Here is a 24721-nt window from a genome sequence, read left to right as displayed (position 1 = left end):
GAGGAACTCAGGTCTGGCAGCCCTTCCACACCTAGGAAGCCACACAATAGGAAAAACTCTCCAGCCAAAGCTATTGCTCCCCAAGTTTACAACCGAGACCTTGATCTTCCAGGAAACCAGCCTCCTACCAGTACGAACCAAATAACCAGGAAGGCTGGGCCATGTCCAAAGGGCCCAGAGACTCCCCTCCAAGGCCCTGGAGGGACGGGAGTTTTCTGTCCCAAGCACTTGGGTGTCTGTGCCTGCCTGGGTCTCTGCTGAAGGGGAATGTCAACAGGTGAGTGTGGAGGACCTGGGGGCCAAGGCATGAGAGAACACCTCAACAATTTGCCAGGGCCTGTTTCTGCCAACTTTATGTGTGTAGCCGAGATCCGGGGCCTCCACTTGCTTCATTTGAAGGGGAAGAGGTGGTGTGAGGCGCTCCCTGCCCCACTGTTGGCAATAGCAAAGGATGGCAACAAACCTACCTATCCAGCAGCTGGGGACTTATTAAATAAATGGAGACATCCGTTAAGATAGAACACTGTACAGCTATTAAAATGAATTCCCCATGGTCCAGTAGTTAGGACTCCGTGCTTACACTGCAGTGGGCACAGGTTCAATCCCTGGTCAGGGAACTAAGATCCTGCAAGCCATGTGGCGTGGCCAAAGGAAAAAAAAAAAAAAAGAGGTCTATTAAAACCACTTTGGAAAACTGTTTGGCAGGATCTGCTAAGGCTGAACCTATGTGCACCACAAGAACCTGTAATTTCTCTCCTGGGTATATACCCAAAGACGTGCATCCACAGGAGGTAGAATGTTCACAGCACCTACCCACAATGGTCTAAAACTGAAACTACCCAAATGGGCTTCAATAGTACAATAGATAAATAAATGGAGAGACATGGACACGGTGGATTACACAGCAGGAGAATGAACTCACGATATGCAACAATATGGATTGACCTCATATTTTAAAGTCGAATAGGGCTTCCCTGGTGGCACAGTGGTTAAGAATCTGCCTGCCAGTGCAGAGGACATGGGTTCGATCCCTGGTCTGAGAAGATCCCACGGGCAGAGAAGATCCCACGGGCAGAGCAACTAAGCCCGTGCGGCACAACTGCTGAGCCCGCGTGCCACAACTACTGAAACCCACACGACTAGAGCCCGTGCTCCGCAACAAGAGGAGCCACCGAAATGAGAAACCCGCGCACCGCAACGAAGAGTAGCCCCTGCTCGCTGCAACTAGAGAAAGCCTGCGCGCAGCAGCAAAGATCCAACGCAGCCAAAAATAAATAAATAAAATAAATTAAAATAAATAAATAAATAAAATGTGTATCCTTTAAAAAAAAAGTTGAATAGAGAAAGCCTCCAGATTCTACTGTATGGTTCCATTGATGTACAAAGTGCAAAGCTAATCTTTGCTAGCAGAAGCTGGGTTAGTGGTCACCCTGAGGGGTGGGCAGTGTCAGAAGGAGACACGGGAGGACTCTGAAAGGCCAGTCGTGTTCTGTATATTGATCTGGAAGCTGGTACGTGCATGTGATCAGTTCGTGAAAAGTTTCTAAAAACTCTTCACTTATGATTTGAGCACTTTTCTCTCCGTATTAACTTCTACACAAAAGTTTTAAAAAATGAGATCAATTTATATGTGCTGATGTAGAAAGATCTCCAAAGTATACAAGTTACAAAAGAACAATGTCTCTATTATTATAGACTAACATATATATTCATAATTATGCATATTCACATATATTCATGAACAAAAGGAATACATACGTGAATGTATAGTCATATGCTTATGTATGTGTATATTTATATTTGAACATTCAAAGGAAATAGGTTACCTCTTGGAAGAAAATTTGGGGAGAAAAGGGGATTTTAATTTTAACTTTCAACACTTCTCTTCCATGTAAGGTTTTATAAGGTACATGTATGCACTTATAAAAATTAGTAAAAATCAAGTATCCCAGGGATGGGTGGGGTGTCCTACCTGGCAGAGTTTGGAGGTAAGGCTGTAGGTCAGAGGTCACCGAGTTCTGGATTATTTTGCAAATCTGAAAAATATGGGAAGAGAAAGCCTGAGTGAGTTCCCTGGCTTTGGTCTGGCCCTGTGCTAATTGCCTTAGTTCCATTATTTCACTTATTTGCTAACTGGTCATTGATTCTACAAAAATGTATAAGTGCTTATGATGTACTGAGAAAGTAGAAATGATCAAAAACATGTCGGCCCCCATGTCGACCCCAATAGGGTCCAGCTGGTCCTGTCAAAGTCCATCCCAGGACTGGAAATCGGAGCTAGGTAGTCACCTACGCAGCGGATGAGGGGACATGGCTAGAGGCACTGCCTGAAACTCCATCATGAAGGACCTTTGCCTTTGGGATGCCCTGGTCTCCCAGGGTCTAGAGTTGAAATAGCAGAACTAGACGATAAGTAGCAATGGCCACACAAATAAGTGTATACTTAATGCAGATACTTCTTAAATGTCATCACTTAACAGGTTAGCTGGATTGATCAATAGTCCCCACTTCCCCTGCTGCCCATGGAAGACTGAACCCTCCCATCCAGCGGACTACCGCACACACTAAGCACTCAGAATTTTTTGCCCCAGTTGAACGGCGTGCGTCTCAAGAAAAGGAAATGTGTGTTCTCTAACCTGTTTGCTTTCCTTGTTATTGCAATCTCTCAAATTATTTCTTATGTAAACCCATGAAATACGACTGAGACAAGAGTCGTGTCTATGAAAACCTACGTTTTCTTTCCTTCTTCTTCTCCTTTTTTTTTTTTTTTTTTTGGCCATGCCTCAGGGCTTGAGGAATCTTAGTGCCCTGACCAGGGATCAAATCTACACCCTCGGCAGTGAAAGCGCGGAGTTCTAACCACTGGACCACCAGGGAATTCCCAAAAACCTATGGTAAGTGTTTTGGAAAGGTGAGTTGCTTAAAGAAAATGCTGGTAAATTGGTGTGGACCAGAAAAGCTTACAAGGAAGACAATCATAAAAATCTAGAAGGATTCTGCATTGGGATTGCTTTGCAAATGTCTTTAGATTCTCATTGTGGTTAAAGAAATCTGAGCTGGAATTTGTAGCAGATGCCTGTTGAATGAAAGAAGGACAGTGCAATGCCAATCAAGAGACTGTTTGCAAAGAACAGTTCTGGGCCTGGGTCAACTGCATTTACATTTACTGTATCTTAAAACATTGGATTCATATGTAAATATTTTCTTTGTTCAGGTGTGTATGAGTGAGTCCTCACTTTAAACAGCTTTTTTGATTAACCAGCTATCACCTGTGGTGCAAACGGATGCACAGATACAGTGGAGGGAGGGGCACGTGGGCAGGGGGGTCCAAGAGCATGGATGGGGCCCTGGCCTAGTGAGGGAGTCACCGACGGCTCCCTTGAAGAGGTGGCATTTTAAGGGCAAGCTAAAGGGTGAGCAGACATAAACCAGGCACAGGGTTGTGGGGAAGGACTAGGCTGGGGGTTGGGCAGACAAGGGGTGAAATCTTTACCTCCCTTTGCAGCTGACCTAGTTTCTGGGAGAAGAGTTTGGTAGTGGGGAGCTGCCAGAAATAAAGGAAAGAGGTGGTGAGGAACCTTCATGGTTGGTTTCAAAGGAGCCAAGAAACTCTGTCGACCTCACCCAATGGGGGAAGGGAGGCCTTCAGGCGCTTCGGCTCCAGACACGCAGTAAGGTCTCCCAGAGAGGCAGGTTGGGGCAGTGGTTAAGGGTGTAGTAGGGAAGTCTGAAAACCTGGGTTCAAATCCTGCTAAGTCTCCACTGGCTGTGTGACCTTTGCAGAATCTCTCTCTGCTTTGGGGTCCTCACCTCAGGATACAGTGACAAGGCCCAGTGCTTTCCAGGGTGTTTGGCGGGGGTGGGGTGATTATAAGAAGATGAGCGTGTATGGCCCAGAGAGTAAGCACTCAACAAGGACTCATTATTCTTAGCCCTGCTAGTCAGATACCACATCCCTCCCTGAATGAGGAAGCTGAACGGTCCTGCACCAGGCTCTTAGTTGCCCCGGGAGAAGGAGATTTCTGAAGCCCTGTAAAGATCAGGGGTCAGGACTTCCCTGGTGGCACAGTGGTTAAGAATCTGCCTGCCAATGCAGGGGACACGGGTTTGAGCCCTGGTCCGGGAAGATCCCACATGCGGCTGAGCAACTAAGCTCGTGTGCCACAACTTCTGAGCCTGCGCTCTAGAGCCCGCGAGCCACAACTAGTGAGCCCACGTGCCACAACTACTGAAGCCCGTGCGCCTAGAGCCCGTGCTCTGCAACAAGTGAAACCACTGCAACGAGAAGCCCGCGCACCACAACAAAGAGTAGCTCCCGCTCACCGCAACTAGAGAAAGCCCACGCACAGCAACAAAGACCCAACGCAGCCAAAATAAATAACTAAATAAATTTAAGAAAAAAAGATCAGGGGTCAGGGGAGAGAGATCTCCATCTTTCCTGAGACACCAGCCCCCACAAGGCCTTTGGTACAAGCTGCTCCCAGCTCCAGGAAATTCAAATCCTGACCTAGCCTCCTGTCAACAAGGTGACCACTGAACAAGTTACTCCACACTCAGAGCCTTCTCCCTCAAACGTGGGAAACGGTATCTCCTTCAGAGGCTGTGGTTAAGATCCAGCGGCATTGCCTATGTGAAGTGATTAGTACATTACTCTTAGCCAAACCACAGGCTCAACAAATAACCACCATTATTATTATAAATAAGAATAGTTATATAGAGTGACACATTCTGTATAACATTAATTATATTAATTTATCAAAATAATAATTATCAGGGTAACTTATTACCCTGATAATTATTATATTATTATTAATTGTAATATGGTACTATTTTTATATATTATTATTATTAATCATTATTATCTCCATCATCAACAGGGGAGTATAAATCCAAACCACTGAAGAATATTATGTCCCACTCAGAAAGGCATGGCAACATGGCAATGGGGTGCTTGAGAAGGAGGCTGGCATATTTCCCAAGCTCACCTAGACCCCAGGACACCAGGATAAGACAGGGAACAGAAGGCAGCTTGCTACATCCAATCTGTGGGGTCTGCATGCTATTCTCTCTTCAACCACCAGGAGGCACTCAAAGCCAAACCAGATGTTGTACCAAGAGCGGTGTGTGCGCCTGTTTTTTCCTCTGTTACTTTCTCCTTCCCAAGCACAGTCATTGCTACAGACATAGCTCCAGGTATATGATACCCCAGAAGTGGGATTTTGGGGTGAAGTGAGTGAGTGCGAGAACTGAAAGTTAACATGAAACCTCTTTCTTTGAGCCAGAGATTCCAAAATTTGGAGATTTCACATAATTTTTTTAACGGGAAGAACTGACACTCTGTTGCTGCTTCCGCGTACAAAGCAGGTGCTCATCGCCCAGGTAGGAACCAGAACTCCCACCTGGTCCACACACTCCCAAAGGTTCCTGCTTGGTCTCTGAAGCCACCTAAGTGTTGATCTTCTTTTTTGCGTTTGTGGCCTGCAGGGCCGGGGCGGGCAGTGAGCAAAGCCAAGCAGCCCCATTTGGCCCCTTGGCCAAGCATCTAACCCTTTTCTGTCTAACTGGATAGACTCGGAGTCCAGAGGCCTACATTTTGCCCCCAGCTTTGCCGCACACCAGCTTCATGACCTTGATTTGTCCTCTCTGGGCCTTGAGCCCAAGTGTGCCTGGGCCAGCCCCTAGGGCTGTTCAAGGCCAGAGCCCATGAAGGACTTGGGCCCAGCCCCTTGAGTGGCCCGGCAGCGCCAGCCGCTTGGACGTTCTTACCTTGCTCTCCAATACTCTTCGGAACTTGGACTCGATCTGATGGTGGAAGAGATTCAGCAGCCACCTGGGGAGAGAAGCACAGTGTGTGCCACTGAACGCAGGGACAGTGGGGCAGGAGGGAGAGCCAGGCCAGTCCCCGAGGGAGCCCTCCCCACCCCATTCTGGTCCCCTGCTGTGTCCCAGAACCCTGGATGGGATGAATATGCAGAGTCCCAGTTCCCAGCACACTCACTGATTCAGTGCATCTGGCATCCCAGCCCCCTGCTGTGCCCCAAAGTCAGTAGATTTGGGGGAGGGGCTGGAGAACCCATGTTTTTCTAATCAACAAAACTGAGACTTGAAGAGACTTGCTCAAGGGTTTATATATTTTCCACAAACTCTCCTTTGGCCAAAAGCCTTCGTGTTTCTTCAGTAGCCAAATTGCACTTGCCTGTTGGTGGTGAAGTTTGTCTTTTGGTGGCAATGGCACACCAGTACTCCGAGCTTAAATCTGCTTCTGTTAATTTCAGCAGGTCCCCCAAAGAATTACCTCCAAGTGCACGTGATATACCCATGCATTACGCCTGGACCCTCATGCTTATGGGTGACCAGGCCTTGGGCTAAATGGGCCTGTGGCTGCAGCCAGGGGTCAAGCTGGTGAGTGTCCCGATGGTGACCTACCCCAAATCTCCCGACACGTGCACGTCCACATCACGGATGTCGCTGCTGCAGCTAGAAACAGCAACCTTGGGTCTCCCAGAGGGGTCGCTGCCCAAGAGAAGATTGACTGAAATGGTGATGCCCTTGACTGTCACATCAAAGGAGCCATCTAGTTTCCTAGAGGAGATAAGAGAAGTAGTAATTGATTCCTAGACTAGGGTCGGCCACCATTTGGGGGGAAAATATAAATCTCAATTCTTACCCCCAAATAAGTGAAGCTGCAGTAAAAATTTAATTACAAAAATTATTACAAATATTTATTACAAAGCAAAGATTTATTACAAATAAGACCATAAAAGATCAAGAAGAAAGCTTGGGTTCATTTACTTATGGTCAGGGATGGGCAAAAGCCTTTCTAGGTTAGATCTAAGTCTCAGCAGCCCTAAAGGAAATGGTGGATAAACTTGCCAGCACTGAAAATTAAAACTTTAGTGAAAAAAAAAAAAAAAAAAAAACTTTAGTGAACAGCAACAAAAAATTCCATACGCAAAGTAAAAAAAAAAAATTCCTTCTTGATCCAGGCAAAGAGCTAATTTCCATGACATGTGAGCTAATATATGAGTTAATTTCCTTAATACACAAAGAACAAGCCTATACAAAGAAATAAGGAAAGGACAAAAGGAAAAACAAGGGATCAAAGATATGAACAGGAAGTTCAATTGCAAATAAGCACATGAGAAGTTATTAAAAGTGAAAATAACAATGATGCCAGTTTTCACCTAACAGGTTGATAAAAAGTTTAGAAGTTTTCATACACAGTGCTTGTGAAGATATGGGAAAACAAAACACCGGTTGGGAAAGCACATCTAGAACACAAGCTGGTGGGATCTATCCTGATTTTAACCACAAACCTTTGGCCCAGTTATTTTACTTCTAAGTCTTTACTCTGTGGCTCGTCCAGTCAAGATGTATGTGTGGGGCAGCTCACTGAAGCATCATGGGTAATAGCAAGAAATGAGGAAACAACCTTAAATGTCAACTAGTTGGGATAGGTTCAATAAGTTGTGGGCATCTATGCTATGCAGCCTTTAAAAAGAATGAAGCCAAATGTGGTCTAGTTATACAGTGAAATATTACCCATCCATACAAAAGAATAAAGCCCTGATGCATGCGGTAGTGTGGATAAACCTCAAAAATATTATGCTACACGACAAAAGTCAGAAACAAAATGTCACATACTATACGATTTCATTTATATGTCCTGGATTGGCAAATCCATAGAGACAGAGGTGGGTTGGTGGTGGCCCAGGACTGGGGGAGGGGGAAATGGGGAGTTAGTGCTTAATAGGTGTGGAGCATCTTTTGGGGTGATGGAAATATTGTGGGACTAGGTAGAGGTGGTGGTTGCACAACATGTGAATGTCCTAGATGCCACTGAATTGTATACTTTAAAATGGTTAATGTCATGTTATGTGAATTTCACGTGAATAAAAATACTACAGGGACTTCCCTGGTGGTCCAGTGGTTAAGACTTCCCGTTCCAATGCAGGGGGTGCTAGTTTGATCCCTGGTCAGGGAGCTAAGATCCCACATGCCTCGTGGCCAAAAAACCAAAACATAAAAGAGAAGCAGTATTGTAACAAATTCAATAAAGACTTTAAAAATGGCCCACATCAAAAAAAAAAAAACTTAAAAAAAAGTTAAAAAAAAGAATGAGGTAGATATTCGTATGCTCATATAAGAGATCTTGAAGAGTATGGCCTCATTCCTGTCATGGAAATTGAATAAATATGCAAATGTAGATGACGGATATACTGAGCATCTTTCTAAAGCAGTGCTGTGCAACAGAAATATAATGTGAACTACGTGGGTAATTTAAAACTTTCTAGCAGCCACATTAAAAAAAGGAAAAAGGTGAGAATCATTTTAATAGTATATGATTATCATTTCAACATGTGATCAATGTAAAACTTATTAATGAGATTTCTTATGTTCTTTTTTGTGCTGAATCTTCAAATATGGTGTTTCACACTTACGACAGATCCCCATTTGTTCCAGCCACTTTTCATGTATTCAGTAAGGACATGTGGCCAGAGGCTACTGTGTAGGACAGGGCAGGTCTCCAGTGTCTATATGGCCAGGTCACCCATAGTTGCCCTCCTGTTATGGGCTGAACTGTGTCCCCCCAGATTCAAATGTTGAAGGTACCTCAGTAACCAGAATGGGACTGTATTTGAGACAGTGATTCAGTTAAAATGAGACCATTAGGGTGGGCTAGAGTCCAATCCGTCTGCCCCAGAGACGTCATTCTAAGAAGAGGAGATTTGGACACACAGAGAAGCACCAGGGGTGCTGGCTCATGGAGGGATGACCACGTGCGGACATGGCAACAGAGCAGGCATCTGCAAGCCCAGGAAAGAAGTCTCAGAAGAAACTAAACCTGCCCACATCTTGATCTTGGACTTGCAGCCTCCAGAAGTGTGAGAAAATAAATTTCTGTTGGTTGAACCCCCTAGTCTGTGACATTTCATTATGGCAGCCCAAGGAGACTCACCCACCTTCCATCCAAGGACCTCAGAGGTCAGAGAACAGTTCAAAGTGCTGGAGAGGTCGTGCCCCTGAGAGCTACCCTTGACCAATGGCAAACAGGAGGTTGGGGAACCTCAGAGGTGTGCTCTGCCTACACTGTCCCCAGGGGTCCCTGGGAGGGTTGAGCTCCGGTAGCTGCCAAGCTGACCTCCTTCTTCCCCACCTCACTTCTGCACACCCCCTCTATGTTTCCTTAGGTCGCTCCCCAGATAAAGTACTTGCACTTGAATTCTTGCCTTGGGGTCTGCTATGGGGGAAGCTAGGAACACCTTGGACCCAGGAAGGGTGGAATGAAAGCCAAAGCCAAGGTTCCGAGGGCCTGGAAGCAGAGTCAACTTACAGTATCCGCTTGCGCACCTTCCACTTGCCCTTGACTCTGATGAAGGAGTCGGAGATGGAGAAATGCAGGCCGTGGCTGGGGAGGGGCTTCAGAGCAGAGCCGAGCAGCTCACAGCTGTGGATGTTCAGGCTGGAGAGAGACCCACAGAAGCGGCATCAGCCCGGAGGCAGAGGCAGGTCCAGCCTCAGCAGGGGTCTTGCTCTCGCCCCCATCCTACGGGGACTAGACCAGCTGAGCCTGCATCAGACAGGCTTCTGGCTCCCCACACGTACCTGCTGTGTGCCCTGCGCTGACCAGGCGGCCATGCCAAGTACTTTACATGCATTATGTCAGTTTGTCTCACAGGTGGGTTCAGCACTGTTCAGGTTCCCTTTTTACAGAGGGGGACATAGAACCTCTCAGAAGGGATGCATTTGCCCAAAGCTGCACAGTCAGGATCAGAGCTCATGTGCCCCTGGCTGGGATCCTGAGCAGGGTGCATAGATGCACCCCATCATCACTTTCCTCCACACCTCCAGGTGGGGGAATCGGATTCAGAAGAGGCCGAAGGCAGCCTCAAGAAGAGACAAAAAAGGGCTGAGAGAAGCAAACCAAGATGACGTGGATTGTGGAGCCAACAGTGGGAAGAGAATGGTCAAGTTCCATCTTCTTTGCCCGGTACACAGGTGCCCAATAGATGTTTACTGATGGACTGAATAAAAAAAGGACTGAATGGAACCATCAGTGGCGAGCAGAGAGGTGCGTGATGAGCTGTGGGCTCAATTGCCCCCGTTCCATTGTCAATCCTTCAAAAAGTGTTTGATGCCCTTTTTTAAAAAAGCATCAGCTGCTCAGGTCTAAATATCCTTTGAAGACTCAGCTCAAATGCCACTGCATCCAGGAAACTTTAGCTGACTCCTCCAGATGTGCCAACCTCAGGGCTAAGAGGGCTACTACATCTAAAATTTAAGGTTTATTTAAAACAATGTTTAAGGTCTAGCTTCTCTTCCAGGCTACATCCAGTGGCCAGGCCAGAGCCTGGATTATCACTCCAAAGAGGCAGCAAATTATCCCCATTTTACAGATAAGGAAGCTGAGGCTCAGGTCACACAGCTAGCGGGTCTTCATTAATATTTGTTGTATGAATGAATGAAGGGGCCCAAGTTCCTCCCAAAACTTCCCTCTGAATTCTGCGAGGAACCATCCCACCGTCTGCCCCAGAGACGTCCCGAGCCAGTCCTGGGGCTCTCCCTCCCTTCCTCTCTGGACCCTCTGGCCCCTGCCCAGTCACCTCAGAGCCCCACCTGTGGAATTCATAGTGCGCATTGCCGAGGTATTTGATCTTGGCGTCCCCGCTGAAGTCGGGCAGTGTGACATCATGCAGTTTACTCTGCAGAGCCACCAGCTCCTCTTGGGCCACTGTGGATGGGAAAAAGCTGGGAGTCAGCGTAGTCAGCCTGCCTCCCTCCCTCTAAACACTTCAGTGGCTCCCACCTGCCCTGGGGAAAGAGGTCTACTTCCTGATTAGCATTAATTGCAGTTGCAGGTTATTGAGCCCCTCTAGAGCACCAAGTAGCAAGAGAAACACACAGGGGCATCACTGCATTTCTGGTGGGGTAGTTATGTTCATGCCCATGTTATGGATGAGGACACAATGTCTTTGTCAGCAGCTCTGAGAGGGAGGAGTGCTGTGTGCTTGGAGGGTGGCCCTCTTTCCTGTCCTTCATGGCATCTAGCCTGTGTAGAATAGACTGTAAGGATTTTAGGGCTAGGATTCTGGTGTTGGCACCTTTCTAGGTGGGTGACCTTGAGCAAGTTTTCAACCTCGGTGTTCTCTGTCGGTCAAATAGCAATGATAATAATACTTTCCTCATTGGGATGGCATGAGGGTTAAAAGAGATCATTGCAAAGCAAAAAGGGGCTGACAGGATAAAAAGCACCCTTGTTTATCCTTTTTGACCCACCTCCTAGAGAAATGGAAATAAAAACAAAAATAAACAAATGGGACCTAATGAAACTTAAAAGCTTCTGCACAGCAAAGGAAACCATAAACAAGATGAAAAGACAACCCTCAGAATGGGAGAAAATATTTGCAAATGAAGCAATGGACAAAGGATTAATCTCTGGAATATACAAGCATCTCATGCAGCTCAATATCAAAAAAACAAACAACCAGTCCAAAAATGGGCAGAAGACCTAAACAGACAGTTCTCCAAAGCAGATATAGGGATTGCCAACAAACACATGAAAGGATGCTCAACATCACTAATCATTAGAGAAATGCAAATCAAAACTACAATGAGGTATCACCTCACACTGGTCAGAATGGCCATCATCAAAAAAAAATCTACACACAATAAATGCTGGAGAGGGTGTGGAGAAAAGGGAACACTCCTGCACTGTTGGTGGGAATGTGAATTGATACAGCCACTATAGAGAACAGTATGGAGGTTCCTTAAAAAACTAAAAATAGAACTACCATATGACCCAGCAATCCCACTACTGGGCATATACCCTGAGAAAACCATAATTTGAAAAGAGTCATGTACCACAATGTTCATTGCAGCTCTATTTACAATACCCAGGACATGGAAGCAACCTAAGTGTCCACTGACAGATGAATGGATAAAGATGTGGCACGTATACACTCTGAAATATTACTCAGCCATAAAAAGAAACGAAATTGAGTTATTTGCAGTGAGGTGGATGGACCTAGAGTCTGTCATACAGAGTGAAGTAAGTCAGAAAGAGAAAAACAAAGAACACACATATGTGGAATCTAAAAAAATGGTGCTGATGAACCTAGTTGCAGGGCAGGAATAAAGACACAGACATAGAGGACGGACTTGAGGACACAGGGGGCGAAGGGGAAGCTCTGACGAAGTGCGAGAGTAGCAGTGACATATATACACTACCAAATGTAAAATAGCTAGCTAGTGGGAAGCAGCCGCATAGCGCAGGGAGATCAGCTCGTGCTTTGTGTCCACCTGGAGGGGTGGGATAGGGAGGGTGGGAGGGAGGGAGACACAAGAGAGAGGGGATGTGGGGATATATGTATATGTATAGCTGATTCACTTTGTTATACAGCAGAAATTAACACAGCAATGTAAAGCAACTATACTCCAATAAAGATGTTAAAAAATAAATTAATTAATTAAATTTAATTTATTTAAAAAAGCACCCTTGCTTGGTGCCTGACACATCAGGTACTCTGTAAATGCAGCGTTTGTGTCATTAAAAGTATGGAAAGGGGCTTCCCTGGTGGGGCAGCGGTTCGTGCCCCGGTCCGGGAAGATCCCACATGCCGCGGAGCGGCTGGGCCTGTGAGCCATGGCCGCTGAGCCTGCGCGTCCAGAGCCTGTGCTCCACAACGGGAGAGGCCACAACAGTGAGAGGCCTGCGTACTGAAAAAAAAAAATATATATATATATATATAGAAAGGACCAAAATGTCCAACTCTGGAGGACTGGTTACATTTACACAGTGGAAAGGAGCAAAAGGCAAATTTTGCCTGATCTAGCGTTTCAATATAAACAGCATTCAGCAGGACCTTCTGTTTATCTGAGGTATGTGAGACCCAGGATTCTGCCCTCAGGGAGGGTGTGTATACACAGATGACCAGGGGTCTCCCCGACTCCGCCTCATACCACTTTGCAGTCCTCCCTCCAGCAAATGCATGAGCCGGTCTCTCTGCCAAAATGCTATCTCTTGTCCCTGGTTAATGTATCTTTTCTACCTCACCTCCTCCAAGAACCCTTCCTTGATTTCCCTCTCTCTGTCCCCAGCCAATCTGGGCTCCCAACAGCTCTACCTGAGGGAATGTTATGACCCCAGTGAACAGATAAGGCAATTGAGCCTCCATAAATTTGAGGAGCAGCCCTCCATCCAGTGCTGAGGGGAGCGGTACATAAACACCCTAGATCCCTTGCCCCTTGGACAGTTTATTTCTGAGGCTTGTTTTAGCATCTTTTAAAAAAATACTACAAATGAATCTATATACAAAACAGAAACAAACAGACATAGAAAACAGCATGGTGATGAAAGGTGTGGGGGAGGGACAAATTAGGAGTATGGGATTAACAGGTACAAACTGCTGCACATAACATAGATACACAAGGATCTACTGTATAGCACAGGGACCTATATTCAGTATCTTGTAATAACCTATAATGGAATATAATCTGCCAAAAAAAAAAAAAGCCTGAATCAGTTTGCTGTATCCCTGAAACTAACACAATATTGTAAATCAACTATATTCCAATTCTTTAAAACTGAGGTATAACATCCATAGAGGTGTAACCTAAAGGGCACTAATCTTAAAGGTATTGCCAGGTAATTTTTACATGTTTATGCACCCATGTAGCCACCGCCCAGAGTAAGATGCAGGGCATTCATTCCCAGCACCCCTGCAGGCTCCCTGTGCCCCTTCCGGGTGGTAACCACCATCTGACATCAATTTTTAAAATTTATTTATTTATTGGCTGCGTTGGGTCTTCGTTGCTGCACTTGGGCTTTCTCTAGTTGCCGCGATCGGGGGCTACTCTTCGTTTCAGTAGGCGGGCTTCTCACTGCGGTGGCTTCTCTTGCTGCGGAGCACGGGCTCTAGGCGTGCGGGCTTCAGTAGTTGTGGCACACGGGCTCAGTAGTTGTGGCTCGCCGGCTCTGGAGCACAGGCTCAGTAGTTGTGGCACACAGGCTTAGTTGCTCCGCAGCATGTGGGATCTTCCTGGACCAGGGCTCGAACCCATGTCCCTGCATTGGCAGGCGGATTCTTAACCACTGCTCCCCCAGGGAAGTCCCTAGTTTTGTTTTTTTTTTTAATATATATTTTTTTGTTTTTTGTTTATTTTTTGGCTGTGCTGCACAGCATGTGGGATCTTAGTTCCCCGACCAGGGATCAAACCTGTGCCCCCTGCACTGGAAGTGCAGAGTCTTAACCACTGGACTGCCAGGGAAGTCCCTGACGTCTAGTTTTAAGGCATATGTTTTCAAACTCGAGCAAAAATTTTCCAGCGGAACTGTTCCCATCACTGAGGCGGTAGCTGGTTTAACGATACGCCTCTCCTGGCCACCTTGCCTTTCTCATCTCACATCACTACTCTCTTACAGTGTTTCCCGGAATCAATCTCCCAAATCAACTACTCGCACCCAAATCTTTATCTCTGTTGGCTAGTGGGGAACCCAGCTAAGACAAGTAACGTGCCCAAGTGGCCCAGGGGTTGGGTGACGAGGCCAGAACCCGAGCCAGGTTTGCCTGGCCGGGAAGGCTGCACCACCCCAAGGGAGAGAGTCCGCTCTGTGTCCCCTGCCGTACCCAGCGCCGCCTGGGGCCAAGCGGGTCAGCCAAGTCCAGCCAACAACCAGAGCTCCTTACCATACTCCAAGCCCTTGTCGGTGATCCTGGCGACCAGGCCAGGGTTGGCACCCAGGGCCCCCGGGGTGGACGTGAGCAGTATTCCCAGCAGGAGGGAGGACAGGGCCCCAGCCGAGGTCCCCATCCTGGGCTCCCAGAGGGCTGGGCCAGGTCTGTCGCAGCCTCAGGCTGGGCCCAGCTCCCTTAAGTAACTGAGGCCTGAGCCCTGGGGCAGCTCCTGAGTGGGGCGGGTTCCTGGAATCAGGAAGGGGAGGCCTAGTGACTGGAACCTGCTTGCAACACTGTTGGGGTCATGGGTCATACTTAAAAGCCTGTTGTCGCCGCCCCGGGTGAGAGGATGGGTTGGCCTGGGCCCAGGTGACACTGTTTGTGCCCTCTTCCCACAAAAAGACCCCACGTTCATTTCCAGGAAGGCCCGGTTTTATAGAGGCTCAGAGGGGCCAGGTCACCGGCTCAAGCTCACACCCCCGGCAGGTGGCAGAGCTGGGAGTCCAAGCCAGCTGAGTTATATACTCACCTGTTTATGTGAAAAAGAAATCTCCGCCCCACACCCCTGCTTCCCATCCCCTATGGGAAAACAGGCTTCTCAAGCCTTGCTAGTGGTAAATCTTCTGGAAGGCAACTTGGCAAATCCTTAAACACCTGCATGCCCAGTGACCCAGTAATTCTACTGCTGGAACTTGACTCTAAGTACATAATTAAGTCAGTGTGGAAATATGTCACAGCAGTAGGATGCCCTTTGCTGCTCCGTGTGACATCGGCAAGGTCAGAGTGGGACCCTAAGGCGTTCAACAAAAGCGCACTGGGTATACTAACTCTCATACATTTAAAGTGAGACTGTAGAAATAAATGTATTTCTTGATACTTCAGAAAGATGCTTATGAGGGGCCCATTGCCAATGGCATCATAGGGTGAGGTTCCATTTCTTTGTTCTATTCTCACGTTTGCCAATCTGGAAAATTCTTAGCAAGGAGTTACGAGGGATTGTTTCTGGTTGGATGGGCAGGATTATGAGTGTTTTGAAAAACTTTTTGTTTGCTGTTATTTCAATTTTTATTTTCTTGGGATATATTGTATTTGCAGTAAGTAGAGAAAATAAAATTTTATTTTGGGAAACAAAATTTATAGTAGGGATTGTGCTTAATTTGTAGGGATCTCTAGCCTCCCAAGAACTCCCTATATTCGTGAGTTTTGTTTTGCCCCCACCTCCAGGAAGCCTTCCCCGATCACCTCAATATTTCCCTGGATTAGAGGAAGGTCCTCCTCTGAGATCCCAGAAACCTTTGTACTTTCTCCATCATAGCATTAAACCACTCTCTGCTTTTCTGTAATTGTGGTACTTTAAAAATATGCCCACAAATTCTTTGATACTCTTTCCATCAAAAGGTGGGGTCTCTGTGTCTTCATCTTGAAATTGGGTGGGTCTTTGGACTGCCTCAATACACTGACTGTGGCAGGAGGGACAGGGTTTCTTCCCAGTGGGTCATAAAAGGCACTGGATTTGGGGTTGGGATCAGAACTTCCCACGCTGAACACAGGGAAGCCCACACTGGGGCCTCTCTGCTCCTCTGTGTCCGTTTGTTTCTGTCCATCAGGCTGAGGTTCTGGGCTCCTGTGTCCCACCCCCCAATCCCCCTGCAAGAGGCCTAAGTGCTCCTGAGGGCAGGGCTGAGCCTTGTGAATCCTGTGATCCTTCCAGCTCCGGGTGGGAACTGGCAGGAAAGCAGCATTTATTGAGCGCCTACGATGTGCGGGCCACCATGCTGGTTATGCCACACAGCCCCTCTCGGCCCTGCAGCAGCCCATTACGGTGAGTGTTGAAGTTTCGTTTTGAGCTGAAAAAACTGAGGCTCAGAGGGGTGAAGTGATTAAGCCATAGTCACCCAGCAGGGGTTTGAACCCGGATCAGTGGAATGCCATTGCAAAGAGATGGTCAGAGAAGGCTTCTCTGAGGTGACATGCTGAGCTGGGACCCTAAGGATGAGGACGATGTGACCTTTGGAAGAGCCATTCCAGGCCAGCAAAGAACAAGGACAAAAGCCTGGCAGCAATGTGCCTGGGGGCATCTGCTCCCTGGACTCTGACTGTGGAGGTAGGGAGGGGCGCTGGGCTGGGAGCCGGGAAACCAAGGTTCGGATCTGGCTTCTGCCTGGCCATGGGGCCCTCGGCAAGCCTTGTCTCCTTCTGTGCCCAAGTTTCCCTCTGTAAAATGAGGGGGACAGAGCAGGTGACTCCCATGGGCCCTTCCAGCTTGGAGACGAGGGAGGACATTCTAGAGAATGAGGACCTCATGGGGACACAGATGTCACTCTTCCTCTGGCAGAGGTCTGAGAACGTCCAGGCTGGGGGCTGTTTGCAGGGCCGGGAGTTCCCATAGCAGTGAGCTTTGGACCTTAGAACTCCCCGGCTGGCCAGCGTGCCCCACGGGCCCAGGCCCGGCCTCCACCGCCACAGGTGCCCACCCCCAGGTCAAGGTCCCTGCTGGTGACCCAGGACCCAGCAGAGGCCCCTGGGAGCAGCATGAATCCAACACTGGTCAGAACCCCTGGACTTTTCTCCTACCAGTCTGTCCATCCACCTCCACGAAAGCCAAAGCCGCTGTCACTCCCCCACCATCAAGTCCTACAGCAGAGAAAACGCTCTCCCTTTTAACAGGAACGGTGTTTAGTGTGTTCTGATTACAAAAGTCTCGAAAAGAATTTGGAAAACCCAGAATTTGGAAACCACAGTGCCTGGAATACTGAGCAGCACATGGTAGATAATTGAGTGAATGAACGTAAACGGGAAAAGTGAAAGGTTAAGGGCATGGATGCTGGGACCAGGTGGCCTGGCTTTGAATCCTGGCTCACCCACCGGGTGACCTTGGGCACGCTGACTCACTTTTCTCATCTGTAGCTGGGCTCAGACAAAGGCCAGCACGGCAGGAGGTCGGAGGTTAGGAAGACAGCAGGGTCAGGCCCTTCTCCCTGCTTCCTCCTTGCTTTGGATTTTAAGTCTGGCCGCGGTTGCATCACTCTTGACACTCCTCTCACCCTTGGCTCCAGCCTCCCCATCTCCCCCCAAGGCTGGGACTCCCCTACTGCTTTCTTTGCTGCTTCAAGCCTAGGGAGGCTAGTTCCTGGGGGCCTCCCATCCTTCACAGGTTTCCTTAAGCCTGTCCCCCAGCTCTGTAAATAGCCCCTTCATTCGAATCCCGAGAACCATCTGAGCTGGATTCTGATTTCCTGCCTAGACCCTGATGGACACAGTTGGTACACTGAGTATTTCTTCTGTTATTGACCTTTTGTAGCAAATGCCTTCCTCTCGTGGAGAGCTCTGAGTTCTTTTCCAAAGTCTGAACAGGTCTTGTGCGGGAACAGTAGCCTGTGAGACAGAACTAAAAGTACAGAGCAACCCTCACTCTGCCACCAAGGATGTCTCTGGGGGCCAGCTTCCATGGGGAGGTGAGATCCTCTTGGGTCTTGTAGGTCACACGTGGTTTTGCAGAGGAGAGAGCCGAGAGCGTCCAAGAGAAGGAAGCAGGGTGTGTCGAAACACAGAGCCAGAACACGTGACGCACTGGCAGCAAGGAAGCCTGGGTCCCTGTCTAGGCTCTGCTCCTGATGTGCTGTGTGACACAGGGTAAACCATGCCCCTCTCTGATCCTCACTTTGCCTCCAAATGCAGATGAAGGTGTTGGACTAGGACAGTGTTCCTCGGATCCCAGGGATCTCATTTATTTATTTTATTTTAAAATTTATTTTCATTGACATATAATTGACAGGTAAGTTTAAGCTGTACAACATGTTGACTTGATGTATTTATATATTGTAGTATGATCACCACTGTAGCGTTAGCTGACACCTCTATCACAGCACACAATTATCATTTCTTTTTTGTGGTGGGAATAAGTAAGATCTAGTTTCTTAGCAACTTTGAAGTTTATGATACAGTATTGTTGTCTGTAATCACGATGCTGTGCATTAGACCTACAGGACTTATTTATCTACTAGTTCCAAGTTTGGACCCTTAAATATCATCTCCCCAGTTCCCCCCTGCCCCAGGCTCCCAGTAATCACCATTCTACTCTCATTTTTACGAGCTCAGCTCTTTTAGACTCCACCTATAAATGATATCATACAATATTTATCTTTTTTTTTGCTTAGCATAATGCCCTCAAGGGCCATGTCGTTGCAAATGACAGGATTCCCTCCTTTTTCATGGCTGAATAATAGTCCATTGCGTATAGATATACAAATTCCAGATGTGGAGATAAGGGAATGCTTGTAGACTGTTGGTGGGAATGTAAATTGGTACAGCCACTAGGGAAAGAGTATGGAAGTCCCTCAAAAGATTAAAAATAGAACTGCTGTATGATCCAGCAATTCCACTTCTGGATATATATGCAAAGGAAATGAAAACAGGATGTTGAAGAGATATCCGCACCCCAGTGTTTATTGCAGCATTATTCACAGTAGCCAAGACATGGAAACAACCCAAGAGTCCGTCAACGGATGAATGGATAAGGAAGTTGTGGTATGTATATATACACCAGGGATCTTGTTAAATACAAATTCTGATTCATCACGTTCCTTTGGTAGCTGAGACTCTGCTTGTCTCACAAGCTCCAGGTGGTGGCAATCCTGGACTGTACTTTGAGAACAATGGACTAAGTGGGCCTCAAGTTCCCTCCAAGCTCAGTGATTTTCTACCTCTGTTCACTCTTATTTTCGGCACAGTTTTCTATGATGGTGCCTGCACTCCTGAGCACATTGGCTCTAGTTGAAGAGAAGGATGTCGTGAAGACCTGCCTTTTTGGAGCTCTGTAGGCACTCTGGAGTTTGATGTCTATGGCTGCCCCCTCTCTCAACCCAGTCACCTTCAGATCTGTGATGTGTGTGCATGAACACACACACACACACACACACACACACACACACACACATGCATGAGCCCTGAGGCATGTGGATTTACAGAAAAAAACCATAGTACTGTCAGTGCCGATCCAATGTGGTTTGAGATTGTGTCACCTACTTGGGATGCCAGGAGATGTCACCTGCTGAAGCAGGGCTGGCCATGAGGACACACAGCCTCTCACCCCGGGGAAACTCTAAGGAACTTGAAAACCCTCCCATGTCTCCCTCCACCCCTTCTCCGCCTCTGCAATTGGCAGCATCTAAAATTGGAGCCATAGCCTCATTTCAACAGGTCTTAATAGCTTTCGGGACCCTAAGGAGCTTCTGTTAAAATGAAAATGTCTCAGCAAGAAAAGATTCTTTAATAGTTGCCAGAGTTCACTTTATTGGATTCCTTTCCTGGAAGTCCAGAGGGCCCTTGCTTTTACAGAAGGGGAGGCTGAGACCGAGGTGGGGAAGACCAGCCACACGGTGAATCCATCACTGAACCCAGATTTCTAGCCAGGCAGTGGTTCTGTTTCTTGGGGTCAGGCCCATCCTGGCAGGCAGCCCTGGATCATACTTTGAAAATCATGACAAAGTGGTTTTGGATTCAAATCCCAGATCATTTAAAAACTAAATATTTATTGAGTGTCACCTGTACGGCAGGCATTGGGAAGAGAACTGTGGCAAGCCAGATATAGTCCTTACAGTAGAGTGAGGATTAGTGAGTTTTTGATTTGATTCTCATAACCACGCTTTGAGATGGGTATTATTATGATCCTAATTTTACAGATGAGAAGATTGAAGGCCAGAGGCTTAATTGCTCAAGGTCACACAGCTGGTAAACAGCAGAGCAGGGATTTGAATCCACGGTGTCTGGGACCACAGCTTCTGCTTTTAACCACCATGGCATGAGCTCATCAATGGTACCACTCATTCCTCACAACACCCTCACGCCACAGGGGAGGGCCAGGTTCTACCTCTACTTTTCAGAGGAGGAAATAGAGGATTAGAGAGGTTAAGTGCCATTCGCAAAGTTGTGCAGCCCAAGAGGGATTGGGTTGACACCTCTTCTTCTCTCCCCCTGTAGGGTGCCCCTCCTTCATATTTAAGTCAGCACTGCCAAAAGGAGCCCCAAGTGGGCAATGCTTAACCAGAAGTGAAACTGCTCTGATGATGAGCTTTTAGGCAGTCCACAGTGGACAGCTCAATTCTTTTTTTTTTAAACACCTTTATCAACATATTTCACATACCATAACATCCACCCACTTCAAGTGTACAGTTCAATGGGTTTTAGTATAGGGTTGGCCAAAAAATTCGCTAGGGTTTTTAACGGAAAGAGCCGAACGAACTTCTTGGCCAGCCCTATATATTCACAGGGTTGTGCAACTCTCACCGTAATCTAATTTTAGAAGATTTTTTGCACCTCCCCCCCAAAGAAACCCTGTACCCATTAGCCATCATTTGGAGTGAGCAGTGCTTAGCCTGAAGGGAGAAGCCGCTCTAACAGTGGTTTTGTAGGCAGCGTGGCAGATAATTTGGAGTGTGTTGGGGGGATGCCCCTCACATCAGACCTCCAAACAACTGCCTATTTCTCAGCCACTAGTAAGAGGTCTCCAGGGCACACTGTGTTCCACTCACTAGTCTTTTTTTTTTTTTTCCGTTGCTGTGCATGGGTTTTCTCTAGTTGCAGCGAGTGGGGGCTACTCTTTGTTGTGGTGCGCAGGCTTTTCATTGCGGTGGCTTCTCTTTGTTGTGGAACACAGGCTCGAGGCACGTGGGATGCAGTAGTTGTGGCGCACGGGCCCAGCCGCTCCGCGGCATGTGGGATCTTCCCGGACCTGGGCTTGAACCCGTGTCCCCTATATTGGCAGGTGGATTCTTAACCACTGAGCCACCAGGGAAGTCCCACTCACAGGTCTTTAGATCCAAGAAATAATTGTACTTTTTTCTATAGAAAGTGGGGCACGGGCTGCCTGAATGTTTTGGAAAGTAGAGGGTAGGCGTGGGAAGGGGCCGACCATCTCCAAAGAGAATGATGGGAGATGAAGTGAGGGTGGGAAAAGGCAGGGTTATGTCCCCTTACTTATCTGTTATGCTCCCACCCCAGCCAGAGGGGTCTTTAAAAAATGAGAATTAGATTGTGTCCTTCTCCTGCTCAAAACTCTCCAATGGTTTCCCTTATTTTTTGGAACAAAATCCAGAGTCCTTAACAGTCTTCAAGGCCTTCCAGCCTCATCCCATGCTGTGCTCAATTCACCCTCTTCCAGCCTAACAAGTTGCTTTTCTCTGTTCCTATTCAGTGCCTCCATTAGTCTTTGGCCAACAGAAAAAGTGCACCCTCTTGGAGGACAAATTAGAGAAAGGGTTTTGTTCCCTCAGCCTGGTGCCTTTTTTTTTTTTTTTTTTTTTTTGCGGTACGCGGGGCTCTCACTGTTGTGGCCTCTCCCGTTGCAGAGCACAGGCCCAGGACGTGCAGGCTCAGCGGCCATGGCTCACGGGCGCAGCCGCTCCGTGGCATGTGGGATCTTCCCGGACCAGGGCACGAACCCGTGTCCCCTGCAACGGCAGGCGGACTCTCAACCACTGCGCCACCAGGGAAGCCCCAGCCTGGTACCTTTTTACAGTGCACCGCCTAGGCAACTGAAACCAGTAGTCCTGCCTTCAATATGCCAAGCCCCAAACAGGCAAGATTTGGACATCTGGGAGGAGCGGAAAGAGCATGGGCTCTGATGACATAAAAGGCAGGAATCCCAGCTCAGCCACTTACCAGATGTGTAATCCAGGGAGTGACTCAATCTACAAGGACTGAACAAATCTCACCCTGGGGGATGGAAAGTGCTGTGAGGATTAAATGAAATCATTAGTGTACTGTGCTTGATCAATGTCCCTCCCTTCGTGGCCCCAGAGTTGCTACCTCCATTTAACAGAGAATCAATGATGTTAGCAGAAGCATGTACATTTTTCTTTTAAAATTAAAAAATGTCTTTTATCTGCTTTTCCTCACTGCAGTGTTTCTCTTCATTTTTACTAGCACCAGCCTGGATGAATTCTGAAGGACAACAGACTCCTAATTTGTGCCCACCCTCTTCCACTCTTGCCCCTCTAATGCTTTCAGAAGTCACACACAAAAAAACATTTTTAAAACGAAATCTGGTCATGTCATCCATACACCACTGCCTGCTTCAAACTCTTCTTCATTTTTCTGGTCTCAGACCAAATGTCAACATCTAAGGAGGCTTTCCAGGAATGTTCCACCAGTTTCAAGTACAGTGCTGTTAGGCTCTATCTAATGGCCTGAGATAGCCACACCTGATGTTCCATGATAGGAAATGGCCCAAAGTCCCCAGGGAAACTCACCAAGAGTTCAACAACAGTCTGGGCTGGTGATCGGGCTTCCATACCAGCCTGCAGAGTCATGGGGAAGTGTTAACTGCAGCTGAGAATGTGACTGACTAAAAACTCCAAAGGGCTCTGTCCCCTGACTCAGTGTTCTGCTTTGGGCCCAATGGCTGGGCAGGAAAGCATGGACTAAGAGAGCCATCAAGGTGGAGCCCAAGTGTGGGGCAGAGAAAACGGGCTGTGCAGGATAAGCGCCCGACAGCGACCCCGCGTGGTAGTGACAGGAGCAACAGCCGCGGTAGATGACTGCACAGGAAGACAATGGGCGGTGCGGAATCACTGTTCAACAGCGACACCATGTGGCAGTAGCAGGAACAACATCCCAATGGACAGAGCCACTCTACAGACCTCTGCCTGACATTAGGAAGCAAGACCCACTCCCTTTGGACTAAGTAAACCCCAATTATTCTTGGGGATTGTTGAATGAGGGATGCCCTCAAAAAGGGACAGTGGGAGTTTCTGCTAAGGAAAGCATGTGGGGGGCTCAAGAAATGAATTAGAGAACTAAAAAGAGGTGATTGTATCTTGGCCACACTGCGTACAGCCAATGAACGAATGAATGGACATAAAACAAGAAGAAACCATACCATCACACAGAATTCCACAGAAGAAACAGGATTTTTGTTATTTTTCTTTTTTAATGTTGTGGGAAGCACAAAGAGAAATATTGTGATTACAATTGAAATGCAATTCCTGGAGGAAATGTCCATGCAGCCTTAGCCCTTGAAAGAAATTCATAATCCCTAAAATACACACCACACACTTTTCCAAGGAACAAGGTTCCCATGTTTAGATCATTTCTGAATCTGAGTTCAGAGACGTTTGCAAGAGTCTCCGAGTCAAGAGCTAGAGAGGGAAGCCTGGAGGGAGGCAGCCCGTGCTCCATGGGGCCTGTCAGGGTTAGGGTGCTGACAGCCCCTCACCTCCCGATGTGATTGACAGCCCCCAGCACCCATGGGAACTTCAGCTGTACTGGACATCTGCACCGAACAGGAGGAAATCCTGGGGGAGAGACGAGAAGGCTGTCATCAGCCGGAAGTGTACCCCTCATCTGTGAATATGGGGATGCTGGGTTTTTAGAAGGAAACTCTGGGAGCCTGTCTGTCGGGAAGGAGAGAGTGGTGCAGGCCTGTCTGCTGACAGAAAGGCAGGAGTGAGTGGGGCAGGGGGCACCTGGCATCCCACCCCTGGGGTCTGCACATCCGTGGCTGCCACGGCCCGTGAATCTGTCAGCAGCTTCTCTGCCAGCTGTTTTCTTCTCAGACGTGGAGACCCCTGGGCTGCTGGGAAGGCCTTCACTTGTCATCCCTGCCTCTTGGCAGCTCCAGGGAGCCCTCCTTGCAATCACAGTTGCAAAACCACTTCTCTTTTGCTCCTTCCTGCCCTTCACTCAGAATTTTCAGAAATGAAGGAATTAAATTGTGCCTATGGGGTCATTTTTTTATTTTAAGGATGAACTTGGTAACATGTGGGGAACATGGGGAATGTGTTTCCTCTGCTCGCTCAGCTATTTCTCTACTGTCTCTTAGCCCTGGTAGTTCTCTCATTAAGTTGAAAGAATCAGGGATTGATGGGATGGATGTTGGGGGTGAGGGAGAGGGAGGAAGCTGGGCGGAGGTTTCCCAGGAGGGCCACCAGGTCATCAGGAAGCCATGGACAGCAGTAAGGAATGTAAGAGTGGGTGATGGTTTCCTTGCAGAGTTAACAGCTTTGTTGGGACACGGTGGGTTTAAGGATGGAGGCACGAGGAAACCA

At 47.7% G+C, this 24721-nt stretch overlaps 2 protein-coding genes across 2 annotated transcripts in view; both read right to left on the bottom strand.

Annotated features, from left to right (window-relative positions):
* Window positions 1-14909, bottom strand: part of LBP (lipopolysaccharide binding protein) — a 28955-nt gene extending 14046 nt beyond the window's left edge. The window contains exons 1-6 of the mRNA XM_082670903.1: window positions 14688-14909; window positions 10618-10732; window positions 9335-9463; window positions 6427-6582; window positions 5767-5830; window positions 1973-2036 (exon numbers count right to left, since the gene is read on the bottom strand). Coding sequence (XP_082527029.1) covers window positions 1973-2036; window positions 5767-5830; window positions 6427-6582; window positions 9335-9463; window positions 10618-10732; window positions 14688-14811 — 652 coding nt within the window. The 5' untranslated portion in view covers window positions 14812-14909. The remainder of the gene's footprint in view (window positions 1-1972; window positions 2037-5766; window positions 5831-6426; window positions 6583-9334; window positions 9464-10617; window positions 10733-14687) is intronic.
* A 9020-nt stretch (window positions 14910-23929) lies between these two features.
* BPI (bactericidal permeability increasing protein) overlaps window positions 23930-24721 on the bottom strand; it is a gene marked incomplete at both ends in the record, with an annotated part of 29256 nt that continues 28464 nt past the window's right edge. The window contains one exon of the mRNA XM_082669612.1: window positions 23930-23968. Within this exon, the coding sequence (XP_082525738.1) occupies window positions 23930-23968 (39 nt within the window). The remainder of the gene's footprint in view (window positions 23969-24721) is intronic.

This window comes from Grampus griseus (assembly GCF_964374135.1).
Source record: "Grampus griseus genome assembly, chromosome: 14".
Taxonomy (NCBI): Eukaryota; Metazoa; Chordata; class Mammalia; order Artiodactyla; family Delphinidae; genus Grampus; species Grampus griseus.
The sequence above is the reverse complement of the archived record's forward strand: the minus strand, read 5'-3'. Positions and strand labels throughout refer to the sequence as shown.